Genomic DNA, 13035 nt, shown 5'->3' with positions numbered 1-13035 from the left:
ACGGGCAGAAATTGAGTGACACACATCAAGTCAAGAAATTCTCACCGTTAGTCCAGAAGGCAGACAAGCGATCGGCGACAGGTTGCAACCAGGTTCAACCATTCTCAAATATTTATTTCAATCGCCCCAGTTCCGCCATAGCAACGCGGACACGCCGCGTCAACACTTGCCACGCCGAGCTTCCTTATCACACAGCCCGTCCAGAACGACTGCCGCCGTCCCGAGTACACACGCTCGTAGCAATCACGTGCGTTCACAGGAAGTCATACCACCTTTCCCGCAACATTGCGCTGCCACACAACCGGAAACTACACTCCCCGCCTCTCTCCGGCAGCAGCACTCGATACTCTCGTCGTCAGCAGGTCTCTCCCCAGAACGCAGCGCCCTCCGAAATTTAAAAGCAAACGGACCAATCGCGGCAGAGCAAAGCCAAGGCTCCGGAAGACGACACACCAGACCTAGGCAAAGATGAAGATGATACGGTTCAGGTTTCACACGATCTTTTTCGAAACCCATGCTGATTCCTACAGAGTAGATTTCCACTCTCCAGAAAAGTCATTATACTTGAACATAATACGTGTTAAAAAATTGTACAACTGATCGACGTCAGAGATATAGGTCTATAGTTACCGTTTAGGCAAGGTTTGGATTCCCATGCATAAGTAACAGGGGAAGAGGGAAGAGCACAAACTAACGTCCGTGTGGGCGGACCGTATACGGAAGCCTCCATGACGAGAGCAGCCCCTACTTCTAGTGGGACACTCTCAACAGCGCCACAGGAAATCCAGTGGAGGGAGAGAGAGGAGGTCAGATATAAAGGGGACACTTCAGTCAATATTAGCCCCGGAAAATACGAGACGTTACATTGTTGACGTGATGACGTAACGCACAGTGGCTGAGGCGGTGTGTTGTGTCGCCGCGCAGCTGATGACCGACCCGCTGCTGCTGTTCTGCGACGAGCCGACCACCGGCCTGGACTCGTTCTCGGCGCAGAAGCTGGTGCACATGCTGCGCCAGATGGCCGACCAGGGCCGCACCGTGCTGTGCACCATCCACCAGCCGTCCAGCGAGGTGCTCGACCTCTTCCACGAGGTCATCCTGCTCGCCGACGGGCGCGTCGCCTTCGCGGGCGACCTCTCTGCCGCGCTGTCCTTCTTCAGCAGGTAACGTAGTAAGAGACGATTTTGAAACTAGGGCAGCTGCAGTCAAAGTAACTGTAAATAACTAGCTCAGCGTCCGCTGCCTCACTCCTATAGACCGTACGGTCTGCTCAGACTTTTTGCTTTTATTTAATCAAATTTTATGTTGGCCACAAACTGCAAGAGCTTCTAAAATTTTCACGCTGATTAAGGCCATAGAAGCATGGTCTTTTCTGAATGTACCTGAACCGCGATTTAATTTCAAAGAATATTCTTAAGAATTTATTTTATTTACTAGCGATTCATCAAGAACATTAACACATAATAACACTATGTAGGCAAGGAAGTAGTTGCCAGGGAGTAACTGATGAAATCATATTCAAATTCCTTTTTACAAATGGGAATTTTATTCACTTTAATAGTGCCTAAAAGCATTTTTTAAAAGAAACAGATTTAAAATTATAATCAGAAAGCACCCTCTGAATATCAAAGTTACAGTTTATTCGGAGGCAGAAAGAAACAAGTTTTGACTGTATGAGCTTTCGGGCAGAGAACCTTGCCGCTCCCTTTGGACACGGCCGTAGTTACGACCGCTCACAAGAGCCTCTAAAACACTACACTGATGCAAATATGCAACACACCAGATAACTTTAAACTAAGAGTTTTAACAATTTACACAAGCACAAAACTATGCAACCCCAGTTGGAGGGATGGAAATGGTACAAAACACTAACAATTAAAATATTAACCTTGTCACCGAAGCTGCAACTTGATTTTAACTTCTAAGAAAAGTCTCACGGTAAAAGGGTGGTAATTTTATATACTAAAATGATCATTTATATAAAAGCCCATGAAATGAAATCTTATATAAAATTTTACAAGGTTGGCCAAACAATAGTTAAGATGCTCTACAGTACACAGATACCGCCTCTCAAGATCATAGGCAATAATATCAACATATTTCAGGTATTAGGCCGTTACACTCCAAGCAATAAATTCGTTAACACACCAAACCTGACAAACATGACAGAGGCAGCTACTAACGTACGGTAGATTGATAGGGAGATTACCGAACAACCCGAACCGCAGGCTGTTCTAACCCGCCCCTACTCCACAAGGGAAAAACGGACCACCCAATTTATAAACAACCACCTTCCCGCGGGTGGGCAAACGGAGAAGAATTGTGGGACGACCCCAAAGCAAAACGGCTGGTGACCTCACCAAGAAAACAAGTAGAATTTAACAAGAGTAAATCAAACAAGATATCACCAATCACTTCTAATAAACTGCGATTTCTCGAGAAGACCTGGCGCAGCACCCTCCAAATCGCTCTCCCGAACCGTCCACTGGCAGCCGCTTCAACGGACGCTGGAAGGCGCGCCGGTCTCCCGTCTCACGGCGTCGCAGCTCTCACCGGCCAGACTGATGTCGTGGGTTGACTCCTGTTGACCCCGTGTCGACCGCGAAGCCACTGCCCCCCGCTATACGCCGCGGCCCACTGGACTCACGTGGCGACCTCACATGCGCCGACGCTCAAGGCGGACAAGGCTCACACAACCCCTTCCGCAACTTTTATCTGTACAGAAATGTTTACAAATTAATACTTTGACAATAGAGAAATGGAGTTATCCGAGATATGCATCTAATTAGGAAAGTAGGTGTGGATCACGCACCCCACGAAGAACGAGTCTATTCGTACGCAATAAATAAGATTTATAATATCTTACCAAAAGATGATTACTTACAGTGCTATGTCATATGATATATGTATAACGTCTCCAAAACTGGACATTAAAGACTGTGATTTTTGTAATTCATTAGTAATATGTATGAAGTGTACAATAATTACTTTTCATCAGAGACAGTCTGAAGAATATAGCTGCCATCTCTGATAAATGTAGTTATATACAATAATGTCTTTACTTGTTCTGTAAAAGTAGCGGTCGTAATAGCATCTAAGCATTCTATCTCTCTCACTTTTGTTTTCGTTGTTGTTGGAAAAGGAGTCATTTACGCTGAAAAGGTGTGTGTGTTGTAATTGTTGATACATGTATGAAATGTTAGCGTCGTTATTATTGAAAGTAACCTTCCGGTCTCTAAAGTCAGTGTACTGAACCTTTAAACAATTTCTAGCAATTTATAGCTGCCGCGCAGCCAGGAAACAGAACATCGCTGGTGTGCAACAATCAGCTTCCATTATGCGGCAACTTCGACTATTACAAAATATTTCATGTCCTTTTCACAGCAGAAGCCACAAAGCAGTTTAAAGCATTTCATTTAATAATAAATTGCTTAGCAAAGAGTTTATTTTGTTACAATGTCAGCATTTACAGTATTTTGGATCCAAGTTAGATATAGCAGCTTTGGCCTTGACTACGAACGAAAGAATCTTAGAGTATATAAATTGTTTATCATAAAAGTGAACCCACCAACAAAAAGGAAATTCAAACTCAGTATCTTATTCTCTTTACATATTCTCATTTCATTGGCTTGGCTGCGCACGTATGACCTCTATCACATGCAAGTTGACGTAATTTATAGGCAGGCTTGGTGTCCTAATATCAATTAACGGGCCCCTAATCAAGAATAAAATAAAATAAGTGCCATCGTCTTACGTGGGGCCAGAACCAACTGATAAGCAAATATGAGACAGCATGTGCCTGGCGCAGTTGTTACATCGGTTACTGCTGCTACAATGTAAGGTTATTAAGATTTAAGTGATTTTGAACGTGGTGTTATAGTCGACGCACGAACGATGGGACACACCATCTCCGAGGTAGCGATGAAGTTGGGATTTTCCCGTCGACCATTTCACGATTGTATCGCGAATATCACGAATCAGGTAAAACATCAAATCTCCGACATCGCTGGGGCCGGAAAAAGATCCTACAAGAACGGAACAAACGACAACTGAAGAGAATCGCCGGCCGGGGTGGCCGAGTAGTTCTAGGCGCTACAGTCTGGAACCGCGCGACCGCTACGGTCGCAGGTTCGAATCCTACCTCGGGCTTGGATGTGTGTGATGTCCTTAGTTTAGTTAGGTTTACGTAGTTCTAAGTTCTAGGGGACTGATGACCTCAGAAGTTAAGTCCCATAGTGCTCAGAGCCATTTGAACCATTCTTTGAAGAGAATCTTCCAGCGTGACAGAAGTGCAACCTTTCCGCAAATTGCTGCAGATTTCAATACTGGGTCATCCACAAGTGTCAGCGCGCGAACCTTTCAACGAAACATTATCGATATGGGCTTGCGGACCCGAAAGCCCACTCGTATACTTAGGATGACTGTACGACACAAAGCTTTATGCCTCGCGCGGGCCCGTCAGCACTGGACTGTTGTTGATGACAGAACATGTTGCCCTTTTCGGACGAGTCTCGTTTCAAATTGTGTCGACTGGATGAACGTGTACGGGTATGGAGATAACCTCATGAATCCATGGACCCTGCATGTCAGCAGGGGACTGTTCAAGCTGGGGAAGGCTCTGTAATAGTGTGGGGCCCCTGATGCGTCTAGATACGACTCTGACAGGTGACAAGTACGTAAGCATCCTGTCTGAGCACCTGCATCCGTTCATGTCCATTGCGTATTCCAACGGACTTGGGCAATACCAGCAGGTCAATACGACACCCCACACGTCCAGAATTGCTACAGTACAGCTCAAGGAACACTCTTCTTTGAAACACTTCCGCTGGTCACCAAACTCCCCAGACATGAACATTATTGAGCATATCTGTGATGCTTTGCAAAGTGCTCTTCGGAATAAATCTCCACCCCCTCGTACTCTTAGGGCTCTGCGGACAACCCTTCAGGATTCATGGTCTCAATTCCCTCCAGCACTACTTCAGACATTAGTGTTGCGGCACTTCTGCGAGCAAGCGGGGGCCCTACACGATATTAGGCAGGTATACTAGTTTCTTCGGCTCTTTAGTGTATAAATATATACAAAATGGTTCAAATGGCTCTGAGCACTATGGGACTCAACTGCTGAGGTCATTAGTCCCCTAGAACTTAGAACTACTTAAACCTAACTAACCTAAGGACATCACACACATCCATGCCCGAGGCAGGATTCGAACCTGCGACCGTAGCGGTCTCGCGGTTCCAGACTGCAGCGCCAGAACCGCGCGGCCACTTCGGCCGGTTAAATATATAGAGATACAGATATATTCATATACAGGGTGTGTCAGGAGGAAAGGTACGAATTTTGACGAGTGATAGCATTACTGATTCTGAACAAAAAATTTGATGTGGACATATGTCCTATTCCGAATGGTTTCCGAGATAGAACACTTTTAATGTACATTTCTGTTTATTTTCTGTATTATTCAAAGTCATTGTTTACACCGTATCACGGTAATATAGAGGAAGTTGAGATGAACGTTTTAATACAGGACGCTTGTGATCTATCGACTCGGAAACTACCTCAAACTAATACAAAAAGTACCTAAGCTACAGCGCACGGACGTCGCGCGAGGCTTTCAATATTCCCGCGATCGCTCCGCGCAAACTGTTAGTCCTAGACAAAAAATAAATAGGACTTTTTTTGTAACAAATTTAATTTAGTTTAATTGTGTACTGAGACACGTTTTCGTTTGATTGTGTGGTTTTCGAGTTATTAAGGAAAAACGTACAAAAGTGATATTAAATGCGTTCTATCTCGGAAACCATTTCCTAGAGGGCATATTTCAATATGAAGTTTTTTGTTCAGAATTACTAATACTATAGCGTCTCAAATCATGTACCTTTCCTCCTGAGTTACCCTGTACATGTTGTAAATTATTATGTATATGTACCAGTTATAACAAAAATTTTCTTGCACCCTCAGACTACATTGAGATCAAAGATCGAAAATTATGAAAAACGGAATAAATTATCCGAGATGAGAGAACAGAAAGAGGCTGTAAACTTGGGCGTGGAAGACTCTACTTGTGTTTCTTTAACGACCGATATTTGGACCTCACTCAATAGTGAGGCATATATTGTTGTAACTGATCATTTCATTAACACTAATTGGTGCCTGAAAGCTTTAGCTCTCGAGACATTCCGTTTCCCGGAAAAGCACACAGCGCTAAATATTAGTGAGGCGTTAGATAACGTCATTTCAAAATGGAACATTGAAAACAAAGTTGTAAGCATCACAACTGACAACGCCAGTAACGTGACAGCAGCCGTACAACTTATTCACAGTGGCAACATAGATATGCAACATGTGCCTTGTTTAGCACACACCATCAATTTAGTTGCGCAAAGTTCTTTGAACAGCAACAGTGAGCTCTGCATAATGCGGGAAAAGACCAGAAAAATTGTTAGCTATTTTAAAACAAGTTCCAATGGTAATGAAAAACTCCATGAGATCCAGGATCTAATGAAAAAACCTGTTCATAAATTGATTCAGGAAACCGAATCCCGATGGAACAGTACGTTTTATATGATACAACGTCTAGTGGAGCAAAAGGAATGCATTGCAGCCTGTTTAACATCTCTGTATTCAGGTGTAGAGAACCTCACAGCTGACGAGTGGCGAATTTTAAGCGAATGATTATGTGTACTGGAGCCATTTGAAGCGGTAACAAGTGAAATCTCAACTGAAAACTATACCTCTCTTTCGAAAGCTATTCCAATAATCAGACAGCTAATCCTAAACGTATACAATGGGAAGTGGGCTACCACGACAGCGCAAAAACTACAGCAACATCTGCACAACTCACTAATAGCCCGGCTACGATTAATAGAAACAAACAAAGTATATGCCGTTGCCACAGTTCTAGTCCCAAGATTCAAAACGTTACCATTTACGAATCCCATTCATTCAAAATACGCCGTTGCAAGCCTAATTGCAGAGTGCACAAACGTGGTAGAGACTCATTCGGCTGCTAATGATACTAGCCACGAGTACCATTTCGTACAAAACGCCGGTAGTTCATTATGGGCTTCTTTCGATGAAGAGGTTTCCAATAAAAGCGGTTGTGATAGCATAGACCTGGAGGTAGAACGATATTTGGAAGAACCTTACCTACAACGCACGGAAAATCCTTTACACTACTGGAAAAAGAAATGAAAACAGTTACCCAGGTCTAGCTGTCGTGGCAAAAAAAAAAAAAAAAAAAAAAAAAAAAAAAAAAAAAAACTTGTAACACCTGCAACTTCTGTTCCCAGTGAAAGAATATTTTCGAAAACAGGACTACTTATAAACAAACAAACAAGCAGACTAAGAGGCCATTTGCTTAATAAAATCATATTTCTAAACAAAAATCGACGACAGTGCAGCAATGGGATGTAAAAATGCCTTCTGCTGAACAACTTTTGCTTCCTTTCTTTCTTCAACATGTAAATGCATGTTTTTTTTCTTTCTTTATTGTCATTTTACACCTTACACAAGGTGGGCTGGCAGGGGCAACAGTAGGCCGCTCTTCAGCCACAGGTTGTACAAGAGAAAACAATAGAGACACATAATGAACATAACATTATGGGGGACAAAAAACAGTAGACACAGTAACGAAGAAAACAAAAGACTGTCAGCACTGTGCACGAACACTGATGATGGCGACGATACATGTGAACGATGGAGCATGGGCGGCGAGAAACACTGATGCACAAACACGACGGCACACACACAAAACCGATGGCGATGATCTCTGGCGCACTAATGTCCACTTAACGTGTGCGAGCCCAGGGACCTGCCAAAAGGGGAAAAAGGTGGGGGAGGAGGGAGAGGGGAGAGTGGAGATGCCAGGGGCAGAGGAGATTGGGGAGGAAAGAAGGTATGGGGGACAGGGGAATCCCAGGGTGAGGAGGGGGGAGGAAGGGAGGAGGGAGAGAAGGGAGAGAGGGTGCCCTGAGGAAAAAACGCAGGAAGTGGAAGAGGAGGATCAAAGTTGATAGGAGGGGTAGGTAGAGGGGATGAGGGCATCATCAGACAGGGGGAGCTGGTGGGAGCCACCTTGGGAGAGGGTAAGGAGAGTGGAGAGATGGAGAGCAGGTGGGACGTGGGAATACAGGCGTGGCAGTGGATGGGGGAGGGAGAGGATGGGAGAGACAAGCGCGTGAGGGGGATATAGTTTACGGGAGGTGAGAGGATCCGTATCCGTTCAAGGAAAAGGAGGAGGTGAGGGAACGGAATATGGTTGTACAGGATCCGCGTGGGGGAGGGGAGACAGATGCGATAGACGAGGCAGAGAGCATGGCGTTCGAGAATTTGAAGGGATTTGTAAAAGGTAGGAGGAGCAGAGATCCAGGCAGGGTGGGCGTAGCAGAGGATAGGGCGGATGAGGGATTTATAGGTGTGGAGGATGGTGGAGGTGTCCAGACCCCAAGTGCAGCCAGAAAGGAGCTTGAGGAGCGTGCCTTGGCTTGGATTGTCTGGAGATGTGGGGTCCAGGAGAGGTGACAGTCAAGGGTGACGCCAAGGTACGTAAGGGTGGGGGTGAGGTCGATAGGGCGGCCATAGATGATGACATAGAAGTCAAGGAGAAGGAAGGAAGGGTTGGTTTTGCCTACAATGATCGCCTGGGTCTTGGAAGGATTGACCTTGGGCAACCACTGGTTGCACCAAGTGGTGAACCGGTCAAGATGGGACTGGAGAAGGTGTTGGGTGCACTGCAGGGTGGGGGCGAGGGCAAGGAAGGCGGTGTCATCGGCGTACTGGAGAAGGTGGAGGGGGGGCGAAGGCGGCAGCATGTCCGCCGTATACAAAAGGTACAGAAGAGGGGAGATAACGGAACCTTGGCGCACACTGGTGGAGGGGAAAAAAGTTTAGGAATGCGTGTTATGGATGGTGACGTAGGTACGACGTTGGGAAAGAAAGGACCCGATCAGATGGACGTAGTTTATAGAAAGGGCGAAGGTTTGTAGCTTGAAGAGGGAGAGGAAGATAGCGGAGCGACGGGAATTGAGGAGATGAGTGAGGTGAAGGTCATCAGTAGAGAAGGATGGCCGAAAGCCACACTGGGTAACGGGAAGGAGGCAGTGCTGGCGGAGATGCTGGTGGATGCGTCGGGTAAGGTTGGATTCCAGGACCTTGCTGAAGACCAAGGTAAAGCTGATGGGACGGTAGGAGGAGACAGCAGACGGCGGTTTGTCGGGTTTAAGGAACATCAGGATGCGAGAGATTTTCCACAGGTCGGGGAAGTAGCCGGTGGACAGGACCACATTATAGAGCCTGGCCAGGGTGGAGAGGAAGGAGGCGGGAGCTTCACGGAGGTGACGGTAGGTGCCACGATCGTGACTGGGAGCAGTATTGTGTTTCGTGCGGCGTGTAGCGATGATATCCTGAGTAGTGATGGGGGCATTGAGTTTGTTGTGTGCAATGTTGTCCAAGTACTGGAAACCAGGAGCGAGGGGAGGGACAGAGGCATCAGTTCGATTGCAGACATCTGGGAAGAGAGAGTAATCGAACTGTGGATCGTCTGGGATGGTAAAGACATCGGAGAGGTAGGAGGCAAAGTGATTGGCCTTACTAAGGTTGTCAGGGAAGGGTTGGTTATCATGAAGGAGAGGGTAGTAGGGAGGGAGGGTTTAGATCAAGTAAGGCGGCGGAAGGCCGATCAGTACTTGGACGAGTTGATAGGAAGTGTAGCATTAAGACGGGTGTATGTCTGTCGCCTGTCCTGGCATTTCTTAGCTGCGAGCAAGTTTCTGATGTGTCGTTGTAGTTGCCGGTGGCATCATAGTGTGTCCGGGTCACGTGTGTGAAGGAAGGCACGGTAGAGACGGCGGGATTCACGGAGAAGGAGGACGGCCTGTGGGGGTAAGGTAGGACAGTGGGGTTGGATGGTGATGGAAGGGACGTGGGCCTCTACGGCCTCAGACAAGGTCTGCTGCAGAAAGGAGGCGGCATGGGTAATATCATCAGGGTGGTGGTAGGTGAAGGGGTGGCTATCGACCTGGGTAGAGAGGTTATCCTGGTCGTCATTCCATTCAGCACAGGAATAATCATGGACGTATTTCGGGGGAGGGTTGTTATGAGGATCCGGACAGGGGCGAAGACCATTTGAAACAGTGAGGAGGACAGGGAGATGGTCACTACCAATGGGGTCCCGGACATCCACCACTATGCAGCCAAGGAGGTTAGGGGAGGAGAGGATGACATTGGGAGTGGAGTTGGATTGAGGGTGGGTGGGCTGGTGAATGGGAACGAGGTCGCCTTGGAGGGAGGAGAGGAACCGATGCCACTGCCGTAACTGGGTGGCGGAACGACTATGGATGTTGAGGTCAGCAGCGATCACGTAGGAGGAGAAGGTACGGTCAATGTGGGAGAGGAAGTCAAAAGGAATAGGGGTGTTAGAGCGGACATAGATGGTGGCGCAGGTGATGGTAAGGCCAGGGAAGAAGAGACTAAGGATAAGTTGTTCTGTGGGGTCGGGAAGGAGAGGTTGGAGCCGAAAAGGGATCTGGCGGTGGAGGCCAATGCCTACTCCGCCACGCGCTATCCCGAGGGGATTATCGGAGCAGTGAAGGAGGTAGTGCGAGGTTTGTACGGTGTGTTGGAGCTGAAGAAAGGTTTCATTAAGGAGGAAGGCATCCACACAGTGGGTTGTGAGGGTCTGCAGGAGGAGGTTCTTTTTGGCGGGAAGGGAACAGATGTTATTAAACAGGATATGGTGCTGTCGCGCCATGACAGGGATTTAGACGAGGGTGTCGAGATGGGAGAAGGTGGAATGATCCTGATTATGGGAGTAGGTGGCATACATGTTGAGGTGGAAGAGGGATCGGGCGGCGAGGGATATCTGCTGGAGGGTGTGGGGGCACTGGAATGGGTGAACATTCTGGATGTTCTCAGGGGGGGGGGGGGGGACGAAGGGAATTGCCAAAAGGGGTGGGGGCGTCGAGAGGGCGGACAGAGATGGTGAGTTCAGAAGTGGTGATGGGGGGGGGGAGTCAGGCCTTGCATTTCTGGGAGTAAGTGGGATGTGGGAGGTTGCAGGTATTGCAGGAGGGAGGGGACTGTAGGTTGGGGCACTGCCGGAGGAAGTGCGCCTGTTTACAGTGCGGGCAGACGGGCCTCGCGGCACTCAGATGTAGGAAGTGCATTATAGCGTAGACACCTCTGGCAGTGGAGGGATTTAGGAAGGGAACGTAAACGTATGTACGCAATTTCTGTATATAAAAGGCTACAGCACTTCTCTTTTACTTTTAAGCATATATGCATAGATGCAGAATGTACAAGGTAATTTGTTTTGTAAGAATAAAGCTTCTGTTTCATGCGAATTCTGTACTTTGTTTTAAACAACAATTCTATGATTTTTGTCTTATGAGACATATACTAATACTTCAGTACACTTTAATAACGGTAGTACAGTTGATATCAATCATAGAATTTCAAAGTTATCCGCGCACGTACGTACGACGTGTACGAGCGCTGCGGCTCAGTGCTTCGTGTACTGAAAGTTTGCGTAATTTCTCAAAGAGCGCAGCACTGTCAACTTCCCGAGCGTACAATACATTCTCAAGAGATTGCCTTCGCGTCGCGCGCTTCCCGAGCGCGATCACAGCCAATCCCCAGATCCTGTGGACACCTCGTAGCTTGTGTCGTCAGCTGCAACCATTATTATCCATACGCTGACAAACACAAGCAAACGCGTTGGCTTCCGGTGAGTTTGACACTCAAAATTGTCACTTTCGTTTCGATTTTTGGGGTCCCCCAAAAATGTTAAAAATCTTTTTTCCAGTGTATTTGTACACATTAAGTTTATTAGTTTTCATCATTAACCTTATTTTTATTCTTCAATCACTCCAGAACCGAATATTTTCCTGTACAACGTTTACGGCAGCACCGTCCGTTGCTGGTCACGTATGCCCACAGCAACACATTTTAATCCGAAAAGTCATGGCGTTTCGTGATTTTAACACAGGTTAATCCCATTTCTGGTAGTTGTTGCAGGTTACATGGAACTGACACCACATCTTTTTCATTTCAGTTACCTCTTCACCGTTTTTTAGTAAAAGACAAGTTTCTAATTCCCAGTTCCATTCCATCGCTGGATATTTATGACTGGTTATGGTTTTAACAACTGAAGACGGCTGATAACTACGCCTAGCCACACCAGCTGTTACCCTGCGGCATTCTGGAATAACTTCCTATACCGTAGGAGTAGCATTGCAAGCAACCATTTTTGGAATGAAATTACAAATCGTATTTTTTATATACGAATAAGCCCGTTCTCTGTGGGGCGTGTGTGAGCCACACCTAGCTTCCTAACCAGATGCATAATATTTCTTACCTTCTTTAAGTCTATTCACTCAGTATTTTAAAATATGTCAGATAACTTCATTTCTCCACTATCGGAATATTGCTTTGTAAACATTTCTGTACGTCAGAAGATGCAACTTAATAGTTGAAATAGCCTTCAATTAAAACAGCAACTGCGGACTATTGGACTTTTCATTCACTACGGTATTTTAATACTTAACACCTAAATGTAAACACCTGTTATACTGCATGACTTGGTCAATCAATTATGTATGAACAGATGCTGTATAATCGTTACAAAGCCCACATCACACAGCGCAGCGCCAAGTGAACGAAGAGCCAGGCATCGTAGCTGCATGCTTTTCCTGGCACGTAAACTCAAGACTAGGCCTGGTTCACAGTAGGCCAATAATTTAAACCACTGGTGAGTGATTGGTTACTCGACGTTTTGAGCAAAAATTTGTAGTGAAGCAGCTCAGTAACTATAAGACAGCCGGAAGTATTGCATATCATGTCTGTTGTCGGCTGCTGATCCTACACGGTCCTTTTCACTCCTTGTAGTCCTCGTAAGAATGGGTTCCTGACGCTCCACGTTCAAATCGAAGGCTATCTGACTCAATGTAGATCGTCGATCGCGCCGTTTGGCTCAGCGGAGGCGATGTGACGCCCGTTGATCAAACACCTGGGGGCGCACTGTGTGACAATTAACA

The 13035-nt window shown here is 46.4% G+C and overlaps 1 protein-coding gene across 4 annotated transcripts in view; it reads left to right on the top strand.

Annotated features, from left to right (window-relative positions):
* LOC126251689 (protein scarlet-like) overlaps nucleotides 1–13035 on the top strand; it is a 327742-nt gene that overhangs the window by 220509 nt on the left and 94198 nt on the right. For all 4 annotated transcript variants that reach the window (XR_007545773.1, XR_007545771.1, XR_007545772.1 and 1 more), the window contains one exon: nucleotides 925–1163. Coding sequence is in view for 1 of the 4 variants with exons in the window: in XM_049952276.1 (XP_049808233.1) it covers nucleotides 925–1163 (239 nt within the window). In the remaining 3 variants the exon portion in view is untranslated. The remainder of the gene's footprint in view (nucleotides 1–924; nucleotides 1164–13035) is intronic.

The sequence above is a fragment of the Schistocerca nitens genome, chromosome 4 (assembly GCF_023898315.1).
Source record: "Schistocerca nitens isolate TAMUIC-IGC-003100 chromosome 4, iqSchNite1.1, whole genome shotgun sequence".
In the NCBI taxonomy this organism is placed as follows: Eukaryota; Metazoa; Arthropoda; class Insecta; order Orthoptera; family Acrididae; genus Schistocerca; species Schistocerca nitens.
This window is presented reverse-complemented; position numbering and strand designations above follow the sequence as displayed.